Below are 22204 nucleotides of genomic sequence, written 5' to 3' on the forward strand. Positions count from 1 at the left end.
GTATGGCAAAGTATAGTATTGTAAAGTATTGTAAATTTTATTACTGTAATTATTGTAATTCTGTAATAACTGCATCTGTAAATACCTTTTATACGTTCAATATTTAATACTGTATCACTGTCATAGTTTATTTATAGTCCATACATACCTGTATCCATCTGTAGGCATTTTTGGCCCTACATAAAATATGATTTATGTGAGAGTACATGTTCTATGTCTAAATTTTACCATGTAATGCACTTGGCTGTACATGCTATCTTTGGGGGTCCATGTTAGACCTCCTTTGGGCTTCAGAACCACAGCAATTGCTGTAGCATTGTTTCCTCTAAGTGTTGAAATTGTTCTGCAGGAATATTTATCCCATGTGGGCATGAAAACTTCTCACAGTTGCTGCAAATTAGACGAAGGTCCTGAAATGCTTCGAAGAGGCCATGCGACTCTGTCCCAGAGATGCTGGACAGGATTACAATCTTGGCACTGTAAAGGTTGGGCAAACAAAGAAAACCCACCATCATGTTCCAGGACCCAAAGATTCCCTCATGCTGGGAGTTTGTCCTCAGTCAAACCATCCTCCATATACTCTTGACACTCAGAGGAGGGGGGGGGGGGGGGGTTGGAGATTCATGAGTAAGTGAAACGCTTAGTGAATACCTCATTTGAAATCTGTAAATGTGAAAGAGGAGGATCAAGAACTATTTTAGGATGCCCCCCCTACACAGATGTACCACAAATAATGGAAGTTACTGATATGGGAATATCTCACCATTGGCGAGAAAAGGCTAGATTGCAATGGAGACACTAATGGAAGCAGTGGATCAAGCTCTGATTACTAGATCAATAGAGGCTGGGATATACTATAGCAGGCAGGAGCCCTTATGCAGGCTATGCAAAGATGCCCCTGAGACAATCCAGTATATAATAGTGGGATACCAGATGCTAGAATGCATGGAATGTGATAACCATCTGTGCTGAGTGCAGGCTGGAAGTCCCAAGGTCAGAGTGAGACACACGCCGATACGCTGAAGATCATGTGGGACTTCCAGACACAAACTGACAAAAAGGTAACAAACTGGACATAGTAGTTATGGACAAACAGCAGAGGATGGCCATATTAATAAATACAGCAATCCAAAGCGAAATGTAAGGAACAAACAATGTGAAAAGCTGGAGAAATACCAAGGACTGAGAGCTTCATGTTGGACTAGGGACTGTGACCCCCAAACTGGTAGAATGGCCCAAGTAGATCCCAGGAACAACATCCAAGATCTCCATCCAGAAGAATCCTAGCAGTCGTAGGAACTGTAGTGAGTGGTCAATCGCAATCAAGACGCCAAAATATAGAGGACCGTTAACGTCTGCAAAACAATGAGCAAAACAGTGACCTCTGTGACTTTTCCTGGCCTACCGACCCGCATGATGTCAGTCTTGTGGAGCAGACCTGGTAACACTTGGATCTCCAGATTCAAGCACCTCAGTGGTGCGCTGCAGTTGAAATAGGCATCCAGATTCCTTCTGTGGCCTAATGCTTCGATGACTTATTAGTGGTTATTCCCACTATTAGCTAGGTGCTCAGAATATTCTGAGTGACTGAATATATATGACTAAATATATCTTGACATAAGACACAAGCATATCTCATGAAAGGCACAGGAGGCCAGTTCCAGCACACACAGGTGCTGCCCACTCACCCACAGACACACCCTCATTCCACCCCCTACCCACGTTCTCACCTATTGACTAAACACACCTACTCATCATCTGTTGCATTCCTTTTAAGCCCACAGGTCCTGATGTTCAGTACTGAACAAGCACACAGGTCCTGATGTTCAGTACTGAATTAAGGACATTGGTCTGCCACTCTTGCCTTCGCCTCCCTCTCTCCTCCCATGACAAACATTCATTTATATATTAGAATACTGAAATGAAGATCCTAGCAATTTAAGCCTTTAAATATAATACATATATAAGCAGATGTTGAAGATGAAAAAGCAAAATAATATACATTAGAAAGTTTTTTTTTTGTTTGTGTGTATTTACAAAACACATGAAGAACATAACAGCAGAGATAACTCAGTACAGCACACACAATTGAACTTTATTCACAAGACTGTAGCATTTAATTTTCTGAGAGAGCAAAAATAGCTTCTGTTAGAATTCTTGCGTTTATATACAATTATGAGAAACAAAAGTTAGAGAGTTTAATGGCTGACTCTATAAGACCAGGGGTGCTGCTATAAGACCAGTATTGTTAATAATTGAAAAAAACTAACCAAACACGCACAACTTGCCCCATTCAACATCAGAATACAGTTCTCCACAATGTCAGTCAAACCTTATATCTACTATGGTGTGAAATGATATGAGTGGTCTGCTGTAGGTTAGAGTTTTAGGAGACTCAGTTTAACTCAACCATAGCTGATAAAAGAACATTTTTATAATGATATAATGGCTTAATGATTGTTTCCTTGGCTTGGTGAAAGTCATATCCTTGGCCTAAATTACAGTTTATGTGTGATTATGTCTTAAGATGTCTCTTCAAATACCAGTAAATCTTAAGTAAATATTGGTGATATAGATACTACAGGATTTTCATTGTTATTATTTTTTCCATTTTGCCATTTTAAAGACTTTCACTCCAAAACTAGATTATTATTTGCAGATTTACCAAACTACAGAGATTGTGAGTGCAAATCACAATCTCATCACTCAGCTTATCAAATTATGTCCGATACATCCTAAAGCATTGCCATTCATTCAAGACATTCATCAGTCAATTATGTCTGATGGTGATTGAACAAATGTAAAATGGTTTACAGAGTTTGAAAATGGCGGGACTATGAAGTGTACACTTATATATGCATAAAGACTTAAAACAATATTATTAATATAGTCCAAACATTTAACAGAGAGAAATCTTACAGCAATATAACATTGCCTGAACTACAGAGTCAGAAAACATCAGAAAAGAGAAAGAGCTTAGAGAGAACTTCTTACTCTATATACAATATTCAGAAAGAGAGAGGGAGACAGAGAGACAGACAGAGAGAGACAGAGAGCTATTGAGCCTAGGTGAAGTACCAGCGATAAACTCGACACAGGATGAGGAGGGAGGGAGAGAGAAAGCAAGTGAGAGCGAAAGAGAAGAAGGGTAAAATATCAGGGTAACGTTGGTTTCTCCTTTTCCTCTACATGTCACTGAGGAAGGGCTTTAAGGATGACATTCACCTCCTCTGCTACTGCAGTCAGTGCAAACTCAAACTGCTCCTGTGACACATAAAGAGAAAATGAGTGAGAAACGTGTATACATGCGTGTGTGTTTCCTTATGAACATTTATATGTATACCTTTGTGTGAACATGTGTGTGTGTGTTTATGAACATTTATAAGTATACCTTTGTGTGAACGTGTGTACATGTGTGTTTGTTTATGAACATTTATAAGTTTACTTTTGTCTGAACGTGTGTACGTGTGTGTGTGTATTTATGAACATTTATATGTATACCTTTGTGTGAACGTGTGTACATGTGTGTGTGTGTGTGTGTGTTTATGAACATTTATATGTATACCTTTGTGTGAACATGTGTACATGTGTGTGTGTTTATGAACATTTATATGTATACCTTTGTCTGAACCATGCCAGGTCTCTGATCTCTCAGGTGTTCCAGTGTGGCAGCAATATCAATCTCCTTAGCACCTACGCACACATAAACAAGTCAAACAAACTCATAACTTAAACATTTTTTTTTGGCTTGTGAACTTTGATGTACTGATAAATTCTAATGCCGATCCATTAATTGGATATTGAATTTGTACTGTTGCAGTCAATAAGAATCTAAAGAATAATGAATATAACCATATAATGAAGCTATTAATTTATTCATAAAGTAAATATAAATAATTTTAAAGTGCAATATCCGAATTTTGACATACTCAGTAAGTCACATTATTATGACCACTATGCATATTTCAAAACATATTAGAAAGTCCAGAATTACAGGTGTGTTACATTAAATTCTTTATCATTCAGCTTCTATTGATTCAAAATTATGTTCACTATCTGGAATTCATGTTTACAATTTCTGAACATTGTGCAATTATACACTTTAGAATTATAAAACTCTCAAAAAGTATAAGCAACATATATAGGTCTAAACCAAGGAAAGAATGCAGAGTTAAGCATTATTACACAATTTGATTAATAAGTAAACTGATTACTTTAGTTCATTATGAAGTTGCCAGTGTGCCAGTGATTTTACAAAGAAATTTCAGTTTCTACATCTGCACTTACCTTTAGCCATTTTATTCAGAACCATATCAATCAATATGTATGTCCCAGTCCTCCCTGCACCATCACTGGGAGAAAGAGAGGGGGGGTTACTCATCATCTGATTATAAGACCTGCTGAATGTGTGTGTGTGTGTGTGTGTGTGTGTGTGTGAGTGCGTGTGAGTGCGTGTGTGTGTGCATGTGTATCTAAGTGTTCACATGTGTACACTTGCCTGCAGTGAACGATAATTGGGCAGGATCTTCCTCTGTAGCATTTGTTTACTTTCCTGTGAGAGAAAACCAACACACACACACACACACAACATTTATACAAAGTCTGACTATGTACTTCAGACATTTTCAGCTTCAGAAAAAAACACATTAGTGCACAGTAAGTGTGCACACACTCACTGTAGTTTCATTCAGCATGTGTACTGTTAACACACTCACTGTAGTTTCATTCAGCATGTGTACTAGTAACACACTCACTGTAGTTTCATTCACATGTGTACTGGTAACACACTCACTGTAGTTTCATTGATGTGTACTAGTAACACACTCACTGTAGTTTCATTCACATGTGTACTAGTAACACACTCACTGTAGTTTCATTCACATGTGTACTGGTAACACACTCATTGTAGTTTCATTCACATGTGTACTAGTAACACACTCACTGCAGTTTCATTCACATGTGTACTAGTAACATACTCACTGTAGTTTCATTCAGCATGTGTACTCGTAACACACTGTAGTTTCATTCATATATGTACTGGTAACACACTGTAGTTTCATTCACATGTGTACTAGTAACACTCACTGTAGTTTCATTCACATGTGTACTAGTAACACACTCACTGTAGTTTCATTCAGCATGTGTACTAGTAACACACTCACTGTAGTTTCATTCACATGTGTACTGGTAACACACTCACTGTAGTTTCATTGACGTGTACTAGTAACACACTCACTGTAGTTTCATTCACATGTGTACTAGTAACACACTCACTGTAGTTTCATTCACATGTGTACTGGTAACACACTCATTGTAGTTTAATTCACATGTGTACTAGTAACACACTCACTGCAGTTTCATTCAGCACTGCAGTGCTTTCTCGAACATCATAGGGTTACATTCACATAAGCTCCATCAGACATTGAGGGATTCATTGCATGTATGTGAACAGCTATGATACTAGAACACTAGACAAGTAACAGGTTCTAGGAGGAAAGGCGGATAGAGACAGAATAGAGAAAAGCAACAGGGAATTAGGGAGAGAACAAAAACCTTTTTGTCCAGTGGCTAAGTACAGTGGATAAGGAGGTAGAGTATAGATGAGACCACTGTCACAATTTTAGCACAAAGGCAATGTCTCACGGGGGGATTAGAGGAAGAGGGGAAGAGGGGGTATCCCAAGGTGCCCTTGGAGGTGGAGTCACGGCTGTCAGTGATCACTTTTGTGACTATGCAACTGGGGTCACAGTTCACAAGCTGCATCAGCACAAAAATGACACTGGCAACCGCTCAAACCAACAAGAAGGAGAGAAAGACAGGAGTGAGATAGAGAGAGAGGGGGGAGAGACAGGAACAGAGAGAGGGTAAAAGAGAGTGAGGGAAAAGGGGGAGGTGGAAGAAGAGAGAAAAAAAACAACCATCTCCTCAGAAATTGAGAAAATAAGTCCCCTCACTCAGCTTGTAAAGGTTAGACTCACTAATGCACAACTGACAACTGACTCAAACCTCACAAGTCCAGGAGCAGGAAAAACAAAAAGGTGAACTAGATGAAAAAGATGAACTAGAACCAATCAAACTGGATCATGAATTATTAGAAACTAAAACAACACTGATGTGCCAAAGGTCATGGGATAGCAGTATGTAAATTGATTATGAAGTTGGAATTACCTCAGGGGACCGCCTGGGAACACCCACACCTGTGTAACTTGTGTTATTTTGTGAGTGAGGTTGAACAACGGCCAGTGTGCTCATGGTATAGCGACGTAAAGACATGATAGTGGGTGTTGGATGGATGGGACATTGTGTTTCTGAGATTGTGCAGGCATTTGACATTCCTTATTCCACAGTATCATGTGTATACCGGAATACTCCACGCACACATATTCCACAGGTCTGTGCAGAGCTCCTTTGCATGGAATATAAGAGAATAGCCACCACAGACACCAGACACCACTGGACACAGTGCCTCACCTGGGCTGGGGAGGTTGCTAATTGGACCCCAGAGGACTGGTCACATGTGTTTTGGGCTGATGAGATTATGTGTGGCGCTGATCGCGTGAGGCCGTGGGCCCCAGTTACACTAGGCACTATGCAGGCTGGTTCTGGTTCCATACTGCTATGTGTTCTGTTTTGGGTCCACTGGTCCGCCTACATACACTAGTGACCACTGTCCATGACATTAAACTGACATTTTGCAGTCCTTCATGTGCGTCCACAATGATAATTCCAATGATCCACCATTTCGTGGATTTAGTTCTTATTTAGCTTGTTTGTCACTAATGGGATGAGCTCTAGTTATTTATTTTCATGTGGGATCTCCCTGTACACAGATGATATGATGTTGTTTATCTGTGACCCCCAATTTCTCTATCTCAAATTATTATTTCTCTACCTGTAAAATATTGCCTTATACAGTTTGAATACTAACAAAAGTGAGTTGTTTCCTATTAATATCTGTACATCCTTGACTTCTGCCTCAGGGTTGTCAGTGTCTGTGTGTGTGTTCATTCGTGTCATTGGTCTCACCTGTCTCTTGTCTCATTTGCATTATTTTTATTAATTCTGTAAAGCACTTTGAGTTGCATCTATGTATGAAAGGTGCTATACCAATGAAGATTATAATAATAATTATTATTATGTGTTGCACTTGTGTCTTGTTAATGTGAGTGTACTTAATGCGTGTTGATGTGCTTGTGCTCGTCTGTTTCGTTAGAGTCTCTACGTGTTGTTTGTTATAACGTATAACTAATGTTCGGGCTATAACTAATAAACCTGCATTATTGGAAGCTGCTTGGATATCGTGCTTCACTGTCGCTTCTTACAATATCTGTGTTTTTATTACTGATTTGACCACCAGTGCTTCATATTTTCACAAAAAAGCTTTTTGCACAAATCTGTGAAGACGGATAAAAAAATTTATCTTAAATCTTTGTAATCCTTAGATTATTTTAAATTTGTATTTATTTTATTAAAAACATATATATAATTCCAAAGATTGCAGCAGGAAAATGAAATGCACTGTGCCACCAGACCCAAGTTCTCCAGAATTGGCTTGAGGAGCATTCTAGAGAGAGCCAACAAGGTGTGGTGACGTTCACCCAACATGAGCCCAACAAGATCCATTCACACTTGAGATCCTGCATCTACAAACCTACAGGGCTTTGAGTGGCTAATGGCACAGCTAAAACATCTGTGTGTCCACCTGTGTAATAATATATGCCACATCGAGCTGCTGTATTTTGCCAAGCTGGGGGGTGGTGGTGTCTAATATATTAGTATATAGTATTATATAACTATTATACTAGTGCTTGTCCCATGGCGTTTGGCATTTCAAAGTAAGTTCTAAAATTGTAATGCTGTCAGGTCCTAAAGACACAAAAGCAGGCTATTGAAATTGATTGATAGAAATCTGAGAAAAGTCTTGATATTAGTGACATAGCAGACTTAAATATGAATGAGAGCAATGAATACGCCAATGCTAACTGTCAATAAACCAAATGTATCATGTGCAAAAAACTCAATTTTATAATTTTATTATTATTGGTATTCTACTATGTTCTAGTTTATTGTTTAAAGTTCATTCTTAGCTATTGGTCATATGACTGTACCTTAATTACCCTGTCAGAGAGAGAGAGAGAGAGAGAGAGAGAGAGAGAGACAGAGAGAGAGAGAGAGAGGACAGTAGGCAGTGAAGCTAGAGAGAAAAAGGGGTGGAGAAAACTGGACAGTCACTGACAGTCAGAGAAAGAGAGAGAGAGAGAGAGAGATAGAGAGCGATAGAGAGAGAGCAGTGTGGGGATGAGGCTGTAGAAAAATGTGGAGAAAAGGGGAAGTACACATGCAGTCGGAGAGATAGAGAGACAGATTAGGGGTTCGACTGGAGATAAAAGGGGGAGTAAACTACTGTCAGAGATAGAGAGACAGATTAGGGGTTCGACTGGAGATAAAAGGGGGAGTAAACTACTGTCAGAGATAGAGAGACAGATTAGGGGTTCGACTGGAGATAAAAGGGGGAGTAAACTACTGTCAGAGATAGAGAGACAGATTAGGGGTTCGGCTGGAGATAAAAGGGGGAGTAAACTACTGTCAGAGATAGAGAGACAGATTAGGGGTTCGGCTGGAGATAAAAGGGGGAGTAAACTACTGTCAGAGATAGAGAGACAGATTAGGGGTTCGACTGGAGATAAAAGGGGGAGTAAACTACTGTCAGAGATAGAGAGACAGATTAGGGGTTCGGCTGGAGATAAAAGGGGGAGTAAACTACTGTCAGAGATAGAGAGACAGATTAGGGGTTCGACTGGAGATAAAAGGGGGAGTAAACTACTGTCAGAGATAGAGAGACAGATTAGGGGTTCGACTGGAGATAAAAGGGAGAGTAAACTACTGTCAGAGATAGAGAGACAGATTAGGGGTTCGACTGGAGATAAAAGGGGGAGTAAACTACTGTCAGAGATAGAGAGACAGATTAGGGGTTCGGCTGGAGATAAAAGGGGGAGTAAACTACTGTCAGAGATAGAGAGATAGATTAGGGGTTCGACTGGAGATAAAAGGGGGAGTAAACTACTGTCAGAGATAGAGAGATAGATTAGGGGTTCGACTGGAGATAAAAGGGAGAGTAAACTACTGTCAGAGATAGAGAGACAGATTAGGGGTTCGACTGGAGATAAAAGGGGGAGTAAACTACTGTCAGAGATAGAGAGATAGATTAGGGGTTCGACTGGAGATAAAAGGGGGAGTAAACTACTGTCAGAGATAGAGAGATAGATTAGGGGTTCGACTGGAGATAAAAGGGAGAGTAAACTACTGTCAGAGATAGAGAGATAGATTAGGGGTTCGACTGGAGATAAAAGGGGGAGTAAAATACTGTCAGAGATAGAGAGACAGATTAGGGGTTCGACTGGAGATAAAAGGGAGAGTAAACTACTGTCAGAGATAGAGAGATAGATTAGGGGTTCGACTGGAGATAAAAGGGGGAGTAAACTACTGTCAGAGATAGAGAGACAGATTAGGGGTTCGACTGGAGATAAAAGGGGGAGTAAACTACTGTCAGAGATAGAGAGACAGATTAGGGGTGGAAAAAGGGAGAGTTCAATCACTGTCAAACAGAAAGAGAATGACAGAGAGGGAAAATGAGAAAAAGGTTTTGATGCCCATACGCTTATTAAAGCAACTGAGCACTGTATCAAAGAAAGCACACATGGGCACACACATGTGCGTGCACACACACACACACACACACACACACCAGGGTTGACAAAGTGCATTGTGGGACATACCTGCGGAAGTCGAGCAGAGCCTGGTTGGTCTCAGGTGTGTGCTGATTGAGCCAGGTGTGATAGTGGAACTGCGTGACTGTGCGACTCTCGTTGGTCTGCATGTTCTTCAAGTAAAAACTACGAACCAAGAAATCCTCACACCACACATGTTCCGATACGAGGTTCACCTATTGATACACATGCATGAGCAAACTCCTGAGTGCACGCCAGTAATATTTTAATATGCCAAACAAGAGTGTTTTTTTTGTTTGTGGCAATGTATATGTCAGAAAATGGGTTGGTGTCATCAACAAAATGTGTGTGTGTGTGTGTGTGTGTATGTGCTGTACCTCATATATATGGTATAGATTGGAGCCTTCGTCTGGCCAGTAGTGGTAGCACTGTTTAACACCGCTCTCTGTTAGAGGAGTCAACATGACGATCACCACACAGCCGCTCTCCCACACCATCTACACACAAAACAGAAACATTACTCACATGGCTCGTACACAGGTATATATATATACACATACAGACTCTGAGACACATGCACACACACACACACACACACGCACACGCACACACACACACACAGGATTACCTGCCAAAAGTCAGCCACAGTAGAAGGCAGGGGACCTTGAGTAGCAATGTAGGCAGGGTTTCTCGGGTCGTGATCCATCTGCCAATCAAACAGCATTACACATCCACCAGTACACCCCTTATAGCAGAACACACTTACCGCGTAATGTACTGCAGAATCTAGTGCACAATGTGTATGTACTGGGACAGTGTGTAGTGTGCACTATATCAGAAATCTAGCAAGTTCTGTGTATTATAGTGGGACTGTAGGTTGTAGTATGCATTTGTTTACAGTATATTTATGATTACAGTATGTTTATTGTAGTAAACTGAATGTACTCACTATTGGGCTGGCACTGATGTAATCACAGTGTACACTATACTCACTATTGGGCTGGCACTGATTTAATCACATAGTGTGCACTATACTCACTATTGGGCTGGCACTGATGTAATCACATAGTGTGCACTATACTCACTATTGGGCTGGCACTGATGTAATCACATAGTGTGCACTATGTACTCACTATTGGGCTGGCATTGATGTAATCACAGTTGGCTTGGCTGTTCTCCACTTTTAGACAGATTCTAGAATGATCATCTGAAAATGCACACACACACACACACACACACACACACACACACACACACACACACACACACACACACACACACACACACACACACACACACACACACACACACACACACACACACACACACACACACACAGTTAAAACAATTGATTATCAATTTGTTACAGTCACACCTAAATCTCAATTCATTATTCATGAAAATCAATACAGGTAAATCTGAAAGCCGTAGGGTTTCACGGTTAGGCCATCTGAAGATGTTGTAGGCGTATTTCAACAAAACACTGGAGAAGGACAAATTGACAACCCCATTGAAAAGAGTGATGTGATGGTGGGTCATGTGCTTTTAAGGTGCTGTTGAGGTAGAAGCAATTGCAAAGTCTATATAAAAGCTCAAGTAGATGGTGAAGAAGATCTCAGCCAGGAGGGTGAGGGTACTACACTTGCCCAAATCCTGACAGGTCCAGCCAGGCAAAGAAAAGGTGTCTGGCTGGGAATGATGTGAGGAGCACACTGAAGCTCACTTGGTGTCTGCTAAGAGAGACGTTAATGATAGTAGAGATAGCATGCCTCCACCTGTCATGCCATCATGCAAGGGTGCTTGGGAGCGCTATTCCACACAGTAGTTAGAAGTGAGTAGTTGCTCTAACCCTAACCCTAACGGAGAAAGGACTCCAGGTACCTGTGGATCAGCTGACGACCTACCGGTTTTGACCACAGCCCTCTAGCGAAGCTTCATGCAGACATCCAATAATGCTATCTGTATGGTGGCTCCAAGGAGTGAAACTGAGGCTACAGTTAGAGCAGATAAGGATGTTGGCCGCAGAACTGAGCATGAGAGTGTGACAGGATTATCTAGCTCTCAAGAATGCTGCATAGGAGAGGTTAGCATAGGAAAACTTCATGAAAACATTGAAACTATAAGAACTAATATGACATGTGCTTCTCACTGCACCAGCCAGACTGCTAGTAGAAACTGCTGAGGCAGAGCAGATCATCATCAGCGCAAAGATGCACACCAAGCAGCATAGTGCATGAAAACGGGATGCTGTTCTAGTCAGTGCCGCATAGGAAATTTGGAGAGGGGCTGCCCAGTGTCTTCCAGTAAAGACAACCCTCACCAGTAACGTTAACCCTCACCAGTGACTTTAACACTCACCAGTGACGTTATCTCTCACCAGTGACGTTATCTCTCACCAGTGACGTTATCCCTCACCAGTGACGTTATCTCTCACTAGTGACGTTATTCCTCACCAGTGAAGTTATCCCTCACCAGTGACGTTATCTCTCACTAGTGACGTTATTCCTCACCAGTGACGTTATCCCTCACCAGTGACGTTATCCCTCACCAGTGACGTTATCCCTCACCAGTGACGTTATCTCTCACTAGTGAAGTTATCTCTCACCAGTGACGTTATTCCTCACCAGTGACGTAATCCCTCACCAGTGACGTTATCCCTCACCAGTGACGTTATCCCTCACCAGCGACGTTATCCCTCACCAGCGACGTTATCTCTCACCAGTGACGTTATTCCTCACCAGTGACGTTAACCCTGACTAGTGATGTAATCCCTCACCAGTGACGTTATCCCTCACCAGTGACGTTATCCCTCACCAGTGACGTAATCCCTCACCAGTGACGTAATCCCTCACCAGTGACGTTATCCCTCACCAGTGACGTTATCCCTCACCAGTGACGTTAACCCTGACTAGTGATGTAATCCCTCACCAGTGACGTTGTATTTAGTAGCTCTGTACTTACATTTTTCTTTTTATTGTATTGTACACATATTAACATGTTACCAGCGTATTTATACCAAGTTTGGGGTAACTAGACTTGGTGACTTGACAGCATAAACTATTTGTTCTAGTTATCATCATGGGGAATGTGAAATCACTGGCAAATATCATGGATGGCTCATTATCAGAGGGGATATGGTGAATATAGTACTATGTGTTTCATCAAAGCTGCATGAGCAGAGCCCTGATGCAAATGTAGCAAATGTCACTTTCTTTAACACTGTTGTTGTAAGTTAGGGTATCAATGCCAAACCATAGACTGAAACCAGTTAGCTTAAAATGAGGTATAGAGTGACTAGTGGTACATAAAGTGATTCTATATCAATTGACCCGCACATAATGATATTTTGTTATCTGAAGCCAATCAGTAATGTTGTCTGAAATGGTGAAGGTGGAAACGTACGAGTGTATTTGGTCCAGACTGGACTGAACATATAAGACCAATGAAGTCAGCCATAGCTGAGGAGTTTGATATATGAAACAATGCAGCAGATATTCTATGAGACTGTTGTGTCCAGTGTTGTCTTCCATTTGTTATTGTGCTGGGAGAGTGTCATGAAAGCAGCAGATGCCAACAAACTGAACAAACAAATCAAAAATGCTTGACAAGTGATTGGGCCCAATCTGGTCTCTGTGCAGTTAGTATTTCAGGAAAGAGGAGTGGAGAAACTACTGTGGATCAGGGCCAGGCCGGCCCACCCTCTCTGACTGTGTGATCAGTCAGAGGAGGAAGTGGAGTAGGGTGAAAACAAGCTTTTGTTCCTGACTGCTTCAGCCCAGCTGTTATATAGAGCACTAGGAAAATTTTAAGCGGTCCTTTATAGATAATTTATAAACTCTCAACAGAATATGAGTAACGTAATCATGAATTGATTAAGAGAGTTTGGGTACAATCGCTGTCAAGTTGATTACACCAAGTGATACTCAAATGGAACATTTAAAGGGTCAGATATTAGCAATCAAACTCAAATCATAACTCAAAACCTAATCCTAACCCTAACCATAAAATTCTCACCCCAACCAAAACAAATACAGATTCTTACCCTAAACAAAATTATGTTACAAAATATTGTCAACAGTATGTCTATAACAGCTTGAGTTGATAATGCTATGGTGGGATGTATTATACATTTTATATGTTCAGTGACTTCTCAGATTATTATCTTCAGTTAATTAAATAATTCAGTGCTGTGATAATCTACTGAATGCTGATAAGCCGTTGATGTTACTGAATGTATGTCGAGTTTATGCACATATGCTGTGAGTTTATGCTATGCACATACCTGCAGCTGTAATAGATACAGTGGAATGTAAAAGTTTGGGCACCCTTGTTGATTTTCCTGATTCACCTTTATAAATCATTGAATGTTTGGATTAAAAAATTCAGTTAAATATATCATATAGGGGACAAACACAATGATATTTGAGAGGTGAAATTAAGTTTACATGATTTACAGAAAGTGTGCAATAATTGTCTAAACAAAAATAGGCAGGTGCATAAGTTTGGGCACCAAAAAAAAAAACCTTAACTTAATATTTAATAGATCCTCCTTTTGCAGAAATAACAGCCTCTAAACGCCTCCTACAGCTTCTAATGAGAGTCTGGATTGTGGCTGAAGGTATTTTAGACCATTCTTCTTTACAAAACATCTCTAGTTCATTCAGGTCTGAGGGTTTCTGAGCATGGTCAGCTCTCTTTAAGCGACACCACAGCTTTTCAATAATATTCAGGTCTGGGGACTGAGATGGCCATTCCAGAACATTGTACTTGTTCCTCTGCATGAATGTGTTAGTAGATGTTGAGCAGTGTTTAGGGTCGTTGTAGATGTTGAGCAGTGTTTAGGGTCGTTGTCCTGTTAGAACAGGGATGTCAAAGTCAAATGCACCGAGGGCCAAAAAACCAAATTTGCAACAAGCCGAGGGCCGGACTGGTTCAATGTTTATTAAAACATTGAAATGATTGCACATAGCCTATTGAACCAAGACCTAACACAGTGTTTATTATTTAATGCTTAAATGAATAAAGCAATACTTTCTTATGGATCTGTCAGTAATTTCAAGTGAAAAAATTTTTCAACAAGCAAACTGATAAAAACAAACTTCCTTCAAAGAAAACATGTCCTGTACATTAAATGAACAAAGTAATAAAGGTTTGAAAAGTGCTGGAATTTAGGCTAAAGCACTTGAAAATGCTTGAAATTGTAACTACTTCGTTTCACAACAAATATGTCTGATTGAACAGTTAACAAATACGAGCCTCTTGAGAGAACGTGAAGACGTTAAGATTGAAAATAAACAACCATTAAATAATGTGAATAAAAGCGAATTATGTCGAATCATTTCGAATATATGTATAAATATTTAACTTAATTAAGTTTAACGTGCTGGTGCGCACAACGTTACAAAATTCGAGAGGTGCACGACCTCGCGAATCGACAGCGCGCGACGCCCTCGCGCACGGGCGGAGCCACTGCGATTACGTCATTTTCGCCGAGCGGACCTTTGCCGCTTGTGTGCGCTGCAGTGACTTCGCGGGCTACCGTTGCATTGTGGGGAATGTAGTGTTTGTGCGTGCAAAACACCAGCGGGCGGCTGTGGCCTGTGGGCCGGTTCTAATAGTAATTAAATATCATCCAGGGGGCCATAGATAATCAATTCGCGGGCCGGATCTGGCCCGCGGGCCTTGACTTTGACATATGTGTGTTAGAAGATCCAGCCCCGGTGCAGCTTCAGCTTCTTCACTGATTCCTGGACATTGGTCTCCAGAATCTGCTGATATTGATTGGAATCCATGCGTTCCTCAACTTTAAAAAATATTCCCAGTCCCTGTACTGGCCACACAGCCCCACAGCATGATGGAACCACCACCAAATTTTACTGTAGGTAGCAGGTGTTTTTTTTGGAGTGATGTGTTCTTTTTCCTCCATGCATAATGGCCCTTGTTATGGCCAAATAACTCTATTTTGTTTTCATCAGTCCATAGCACCTTACTCCAAAATGAAGCTGGCTTGTCCAAAGCATACCTCAAGCGGCTCTGTTTGGGATGTGGGTGGAGAAAAGGCTTCCTCTGCATCACTCTTCCATATAGCATCTCCTTGTGTAAAGTGCGCCGAATAGTTGAATGATGCACAGTGACTCCATCAGTAGCAAGATGATGTTGTAGGTCTTTGGTGCTGGTCTGTGGGTTGACTCTGACTGTTCTCAACATCCGTCGCTTCTGTTTATTTGAGATTTTGCTTGGTCTCCCACTTCAAGCCTTGACTTGAACTGTACCCATCTTCTTCCATTTTCTCACAATGTTTCTCACACTGGAGACTGAAAGCTGAAATCTCTGACACATCTTTCTGTATCCTTCCCCTAAACCATGACGGTGAACAATCTTTGTTTTCAGGTCATTCAGAAAGTTGTTTTGAATCTCCCATGCTGCGACTCTTCAGAGAAGATGCAAAGAGGAGAAAACCATACAATTGCCAACCTTAACTACCCTTTCTCATAATTGGAGTAACCTCTGTATGGAGGTCAAGGGTCACTGAACTTACCAAACCAAATTTGAGTTCCAATAATTAGTTCTAAAGGTTTTGAAATCAATAAAATGACAACAGTGCCCAAACTTATGCACCTGCCTATTTTTGTTTGGACAATTATTGCACACTTTCTGTAAATCATATAAACTTCATTTCACTTCTCAAATATCACTGTGTTTGTCCCCTATATGATATATTTATATATTTTATCCAAACATTCAATGATTTATAAAGGTAAATCAGGAAAATTAACAAGGGTGCCCAAACTTTCGCATCCCACTGTATTTTAATGTTAAATTATAGTTACCATCCTTGTATCATGTGCTATTATGCTTTGCCTGTCCTGGTTGATTTGAAGTCTCCTGAAGAAGTCTTCACTTTAGGAAGGCAATAGGGAGGCAGCAACAAGAACTACCAGCCCAAATGAAGGGGGTGCAAGTCATACACCAACTGCTTCCTGCTGTGAAACCCTAATCCCTTCTTCCAGGTCTAAGTGACCACCTCCCTGACATGCAGAGGTGCTGCTTGCCATCAGATGAGGTGTACAGCTGCTTGATGACTAGTTCTGTTCTTCTACAACGTGTAGAGCACAACACGTTTGTTTATTTTTCCTTTGTCAACAGCGATAGTTTTATCTGTCGGAAGTATAGACTAATTCCTAGTCTGATGGAGAAGACTCTAGTACTATAGTACTAGTTCTAGTACTGCTACTAGACTCTACTACTACTCTATTACTAGTGCACTTTATCACCACCAGAAATTCCACATCATTGCGAATTAGCCGAGCTTTGGCTTGACCACTACGCCCCTTTTGTTCATATGTCAAACTGGTTTTCCTCAGTGAGGCGTCTGCTGAGAGGCTCGTTAAACAACTCTGGTTCTAGTGGACTTTTGTCTAGTAACGTGTGAAATTGACCTAGATAATCTTAGGGTCTTAGGCAAGGGTAGCGTCTCTAAGATTACATTGGAGCGAATGATACATGCCTCCCCATCCGGAGATTATTAAAAGTAATGTAGAGGAGTGTTGATTAACAAAGGCGATATCGAATGATGTAGTATACTTTGGATTCATTCCAACAAAAACACAGATCAGACCATGCGAGCACATAGCCTTGAATGAAGTCTTTCTGGCTATCGCCATGTACACCACCCTCACCTAACCATGGAGGTGGCACTGCACTTATACAGCCCTGGGCCCCTCCCGTTGGGCGTGTGTAGGTGTAGTCTGGTTATGTCCATATGTGTAGTTCCTTGGGTGTGGTTCTATGTGGCGTGTTCATCTGTCTCACTTGTGGCTCATCTCATCATCACTTTGTCTCGTTTAGTTTACCGATATAATGGGCGTTTACAGCGTAAACTTTACGCAGTGGCCCGTGCTCTTCTTTGTCCGAGTCTACCCATGTGTGAATGTTCGTTGTGGGCTATCTGCACTATCTACGTATTAAACGTACACGTTTTCTATGATGACTCGTCCCGGCGTCCTGCCTTCCTCGTACGTTACAGTCTAAACCAGAAAGATGATTATAAAATATTTGGAATTACTTTGAACATAAATTATGTTCTGTTTTTTTTACCAGGACCCTATTCAGAAGGTCTTAATGAGTTCGTAGATGTCCTCTCTAATCTAAAATGGTCTGTTCTTTTGGTAAAAGGGGCAGTTATTGTCAGAGATGTCAGTCCTCAAGACCCTTTGAGATCAGCACTTTGTTCTACACTAGAATCAGTTGGGTTCAATCAGTGTGTAACAGAATCCACATATTCTCGTTGACTTTATTTTTGTTTAATTCTGAAATATGGCGTTAGACATACAAACCATAGCTGCTCTATTCCATCGTGATGCCATCTCAGACCACATCCTTATTTCATTTGAACTATGCACAAGTTCCGATAATGTCGCTACACTATGTTATCACCATATTTGGTATGATATCACCATATCAAATTTGTAGTTTTATGAACCTTCATAATTGACTGACACCAAAGCTCAGATTGTAACATGACATAAAAATAATGACTCAGACTCCAACTCAGTAGTAATGAGAAAATTAACATTTGATAATATTGAGAGCGTTAATGTGGCATCAGGCAATTACAGAGGCTAAAACAATGTCACTAGAGACACAAGACATTTCTATCAAACATCCTGAACTAATATCATTAAGTTACCCCCAAAATTTATTTGCTTACTGGATTCATTGCCTACACACTTCCTTAAAGAAATACTAAACTAAGTAATTGAACCTCTATTAAATATAATAAACTCCTTCTTGAACACTGACTAAATAATGTAATGTACCTAAATAATGCAAACAAACTGTAATCAAACCAGTGACCAAAACAGCTATCCTAGACCCATGTCAGTCTTGTTTCTGAAATCATAGTATCTCAGCAGCTACTTTAAGGTCCCACTTCACTGACACAGCACTGATTAAATTAGTTATAGAACGTATTGTTAGTTTCCAATCTCTTTGCATGTATTGCTTGATCTCACTGCAGAAGAACTCCTTTCAGGCCCCCAGGCAGCCTGGAGATTATGCAATATAACATGGTGGTCTCCCAGTTATAATATAGTTAATAATTAAAGATTTTGCTGTATTTATGGATCCTGTTCTCTCATTTGAAGCTCATGAAAATATTTCCAGGACATCCTTTATCTACCTCAGGAACAAAGATTAGAAATAGGACATCCTTACATCATGCGGAAAAGCTAGTGCATTCAAACTGGACCATTGAGACAGGACTGTAATGCCTTATTAACTGTTTGTACTTAACTAAGCTCCAATTACTTCAAAATACACCACCAGCAGCAGAGTGTTTATGGGAACAAATTTGACATCTTACAATACACATGTTTTATAAAACACTTCTAATGACCAACAAAGGACTGAATGGTGTTGCCACACAGTACCTTGACAACATCTTGGTCTATTGATCTGCCGCCTTTAATCAAAAGGCCCAGGCTCTATTAGACTCAGCCTTTTCTTGTAAAGCCTCCATGGCTATGGAATACCCTTCCTGTCAATGTTTGGGATTTAGGGTTAGTTTGCATTTTTTTTTATTTCCTGTCATCTTAGGTATAGGTGATCTGGAGAGATATGAGCACTGAATGTTTTGGTAAACTGGGTTATTGTAGTGCTGCTTGGGAGTAACAGAGAATGTTCTAGGGAGCCTTGTCTGTGTTGCCTTCTGGTTCATTTGTCTGGTTCTTTTATCCTTTATCTGAGCTGCTCACACTTGCACACTATACCCCTATACACTTTGCACACTATACCCCTATTTTACACATTTTAGTATGTGACCATGTGACCATAGCTAAAAATCTATCCTCTCTCTTTCTCTCTCTCCTGAGTTCCATATACTCCTGGTGGTTTCTGCCACAGCTTCTGGGCTCCCCTCCATGCTCACACAAACACACAGGTACACACTAACCTCTCCGCCGCCTTGGCTCTCTCCCGTCCAAGAACAGTGAGAAGACTCTAAGCTTTCCGACATTGTTTCCTATGCCCAAAATGCACAATGCACTGCACAGATATAGTTAGCATGCACTTTTATTCTGCTATTACAGAGACCCTCCTCACGGCCTGTACTCAACCCCTTCACCCATGTTTATTGTATTGGTGTTGAGTGTTTCACAAGCTATGTATCTTCTCACAGACGCGTGAGTGTCAAAGATCAGTTCAGCAACACCAGTCCACCCAGGAACAGGGCTTATCCCCTCACTCAGTTCAGTCTGCCAAATACATTGAGTAACTAAGCTCCAAAGACATTGAGTCAGATCAGGGAGTGCAATTTACTTCGCAAGGCTGATAGGCCTTCATGGAAAAGCATCACAGTGAGTCTGATATTGGGTTTAATCCAAAGGCTAATGTAGAAACAGAGAGTGCACAAGGAGCTTGGAAAGTTCGTATAGTTATTCTGCCTGGAGTTTTCTGAAACCCACCTACCCTGGACAGAACATGGACAGAACTTTCTCCGCCACTCTTCATTCCCTTTGAGCACATCCATTTCAGCCACCTCTCTGTTCAGGGCTGTTACTGTAGACCTGGTTCCAGTAAACACATCTGAACGGCACCCCACTTACACTGCCGGACCACCATTAAACAATCCATGAATGTAGATACACACAGGTAGGGCATGCCACACTATCATCCCAGAGACAAGGCATGCATATCCAAAATCAAGCAAAATCCAGAGTAAACTAGAATCTAAGTGCTCAGATCTGTACACTGTTGTCAGACAAATCAAAAAGGTCACATATTGTTTTACCTTTCCTCCAGTTTGCATGAATTCCCCTTATATTCACGTTGCTATTAAGGTCTGTTGTCCTTGGACCACAGCAGGTCATCCACCTTTCAGATCAGCTACCTCCCCCACTGAACAACGATGGTGAGCTTGGAAATATGATCTGTGCCCCACTGGATTCAAGAAGGACGGGACCACAAGGGATGTGCTATTTCATGGCTTGGGAAGATTTTGAACCTTATAACGGGAGATGGATTCCTGTTCACCATGTACATCCATCAACGACAAACTGATCCCACATTGCACTGGACATCCTCACTTCTGGCCCCATGTTCCTCTGTCACACCACACCGCCATAGGGAAGAATTGGCACCCAGAGAGCACTAGAGAGTGTAGGTGTGTGTGTGTGTGTGTGTGTGTGTGTGTGTGTGTGTGTGTGTGTGTGTGTGTCACTCACAGGGGATGATGGAACTGAAGCGGTTCTTCTTGGTGTTGGAGTCCCTCTGGCCCACACTGCATGTGTTTGGTTCTGCGTGATAAGCACACAGAGCCTCCCACTCCTTCTCCAGACGGTTCTTGTTCTTCAGGTGGTCCTCCATATACGACTATGACGTTGGGGAGAGAGAAAGAGACTCAACACACTCCTGATTCCAGTCGTCTGGCGTTCTGCACAATTTAATCACAGTACTCACTGGAGATGAATCTGCTGTACAATAGTATAATAACACTTCTGTGTATAAAAGACACTTCTGTAAGTCACTCTGCACAAGGGTGTTTGCCAAATACTGTACATTTATTTCCTCACGTGTTTACCCATCAGCTATATTCCGCTAACTGAGCAACTATTCAGCATTCATTTCCATTACACTGCAAGTCATGCTGCTTTTGCTGTATATGGCAATACGTCTCTAACACGTCGAATCCCTACGATGTATTGGTGTTTCTTTTTAAATTCCCATCATTTTGGCCAAGCCCATAAGTATTTGTATATTGTCCTCAATGGCTTTTGTGTTCATGTGCATGTACCAGTATCATATGTCCAGTGGAGATGTCCATATTGGAGTGGGCTGGTTCCTCGCTCCAGGAGGAGATGCTTGCGCGTGCTGAAGGACTGGGCATTGGTCCGTCACTTAGCTGAGACGAAACACTGTTTATGCGAGACGAGTGACGAGGCTCCGACCTCTCCACCGACGGCTTCACAGCCATCCGCTGTCTGCACAACTCCTACATGGAGAAAGGGAGGAAAAATGTAAAACATATTAATAAAAGGATAGTGAGTACATTTTCATTTCCTCTTACTCTCTTACACGCATATGGAAAACACAGCTACCAATATGGCTACTTGCAAAACATTTAAAGATCACTAGTGTTTAGTGAAACTGACCTCATCCTTCAACAAAGAAGCCCTGGTACCTGGTAAGTAGCCGTGGCTTCAGTCGCAGGGTCTGTGCCAAGGTTGGTGAGTTTCTCTTTCAGTTTATGGTGTGAGCGGTGACGCACGCAGTAAATAATGATGGAGACCAGCAAGACGCCGATGATGCACACGATGGAGATCACCGTCAGGATCAAGAACTTCAGAGACTCCGAGCGGCTATACTTGGTGGGGATCTGACTCAGTTTATCCTTCTGCAGAACGAGAGAGAGAGAGAACACAGAGAGATGGTGGGGGTCACCAGTGGTGATCAAGACTGATTGCAGCTGTGTGTGATTA

At 41.2% G+C, this 22204-nt stretch overlaps 1 protein-coding gene across 1 annotated transcript in view; it reads right to left on the reverse strand.

Annotated features, from left to right (window-relative positions):
- Positions 1-2074: 2074 nt before the first annotated feature.
- Positions 2075-22204, reverse strand: part of slco5a1b (solute carrier organic anion transporter family member 5A1b) — a 38866-nt gene continuing 18736 nt past the window's right edge. Inside the window, exons 13-23 of the mRNA XM_076981538.1 lie at positions 21907-22119; positions 21520-21717; positions 20951-21098; positions 10862-10935; positions 10357-10434; positions 10106-10225; positions 9777-9943; positions 4499-4552; positions 4288-4352; positions 3620-3693; positions 2075-3264 (exon numbers count right to left, since the gene is read on the reverse strand). Of these exons, the coding sequence (XP_076837653.1) occupies positions 3193-3264; positions 3620-3693; positions 4288-4352; positions 4499-4552; positions 9777-9943; positions 10106-10225; positions 10357-10434; positions 10862-10935; positions 20951-21098; positions 21520-21717; positions 21907-22119 (1263 nt within the window). The 3' untranslated portion in view covers positions 2075-3192. The remainder of the gene's footprint in view (positions 3265-3619; positions 3694-4287; positions 4353-4498; positions 4553-9776; positions 9944-10105; positions 10226-10356; positions 10435-10861; positions 10936-20950; positions 21099-21519; positions 21718-21906; positions 22120-22204) is intronic.

The sequence above is a fragment of the Brachyhypopomus gauderio genome, chromosome 19 (assembly GCF_052324685.1).
Source record: "Brachyhypopomus gauderio isolate BG-103 chromosome 19, BGAUD_0.2, whole genome shotgun sequence".
Classification (NCBI taxonomy): domain Eukaryota; kingdom Metazoa; phylum Chordata; class Actinopteri; order Gymnotiformes; family Hypopomidae; genus Brachyhypopomus; species Brachyhypopomus gauderio.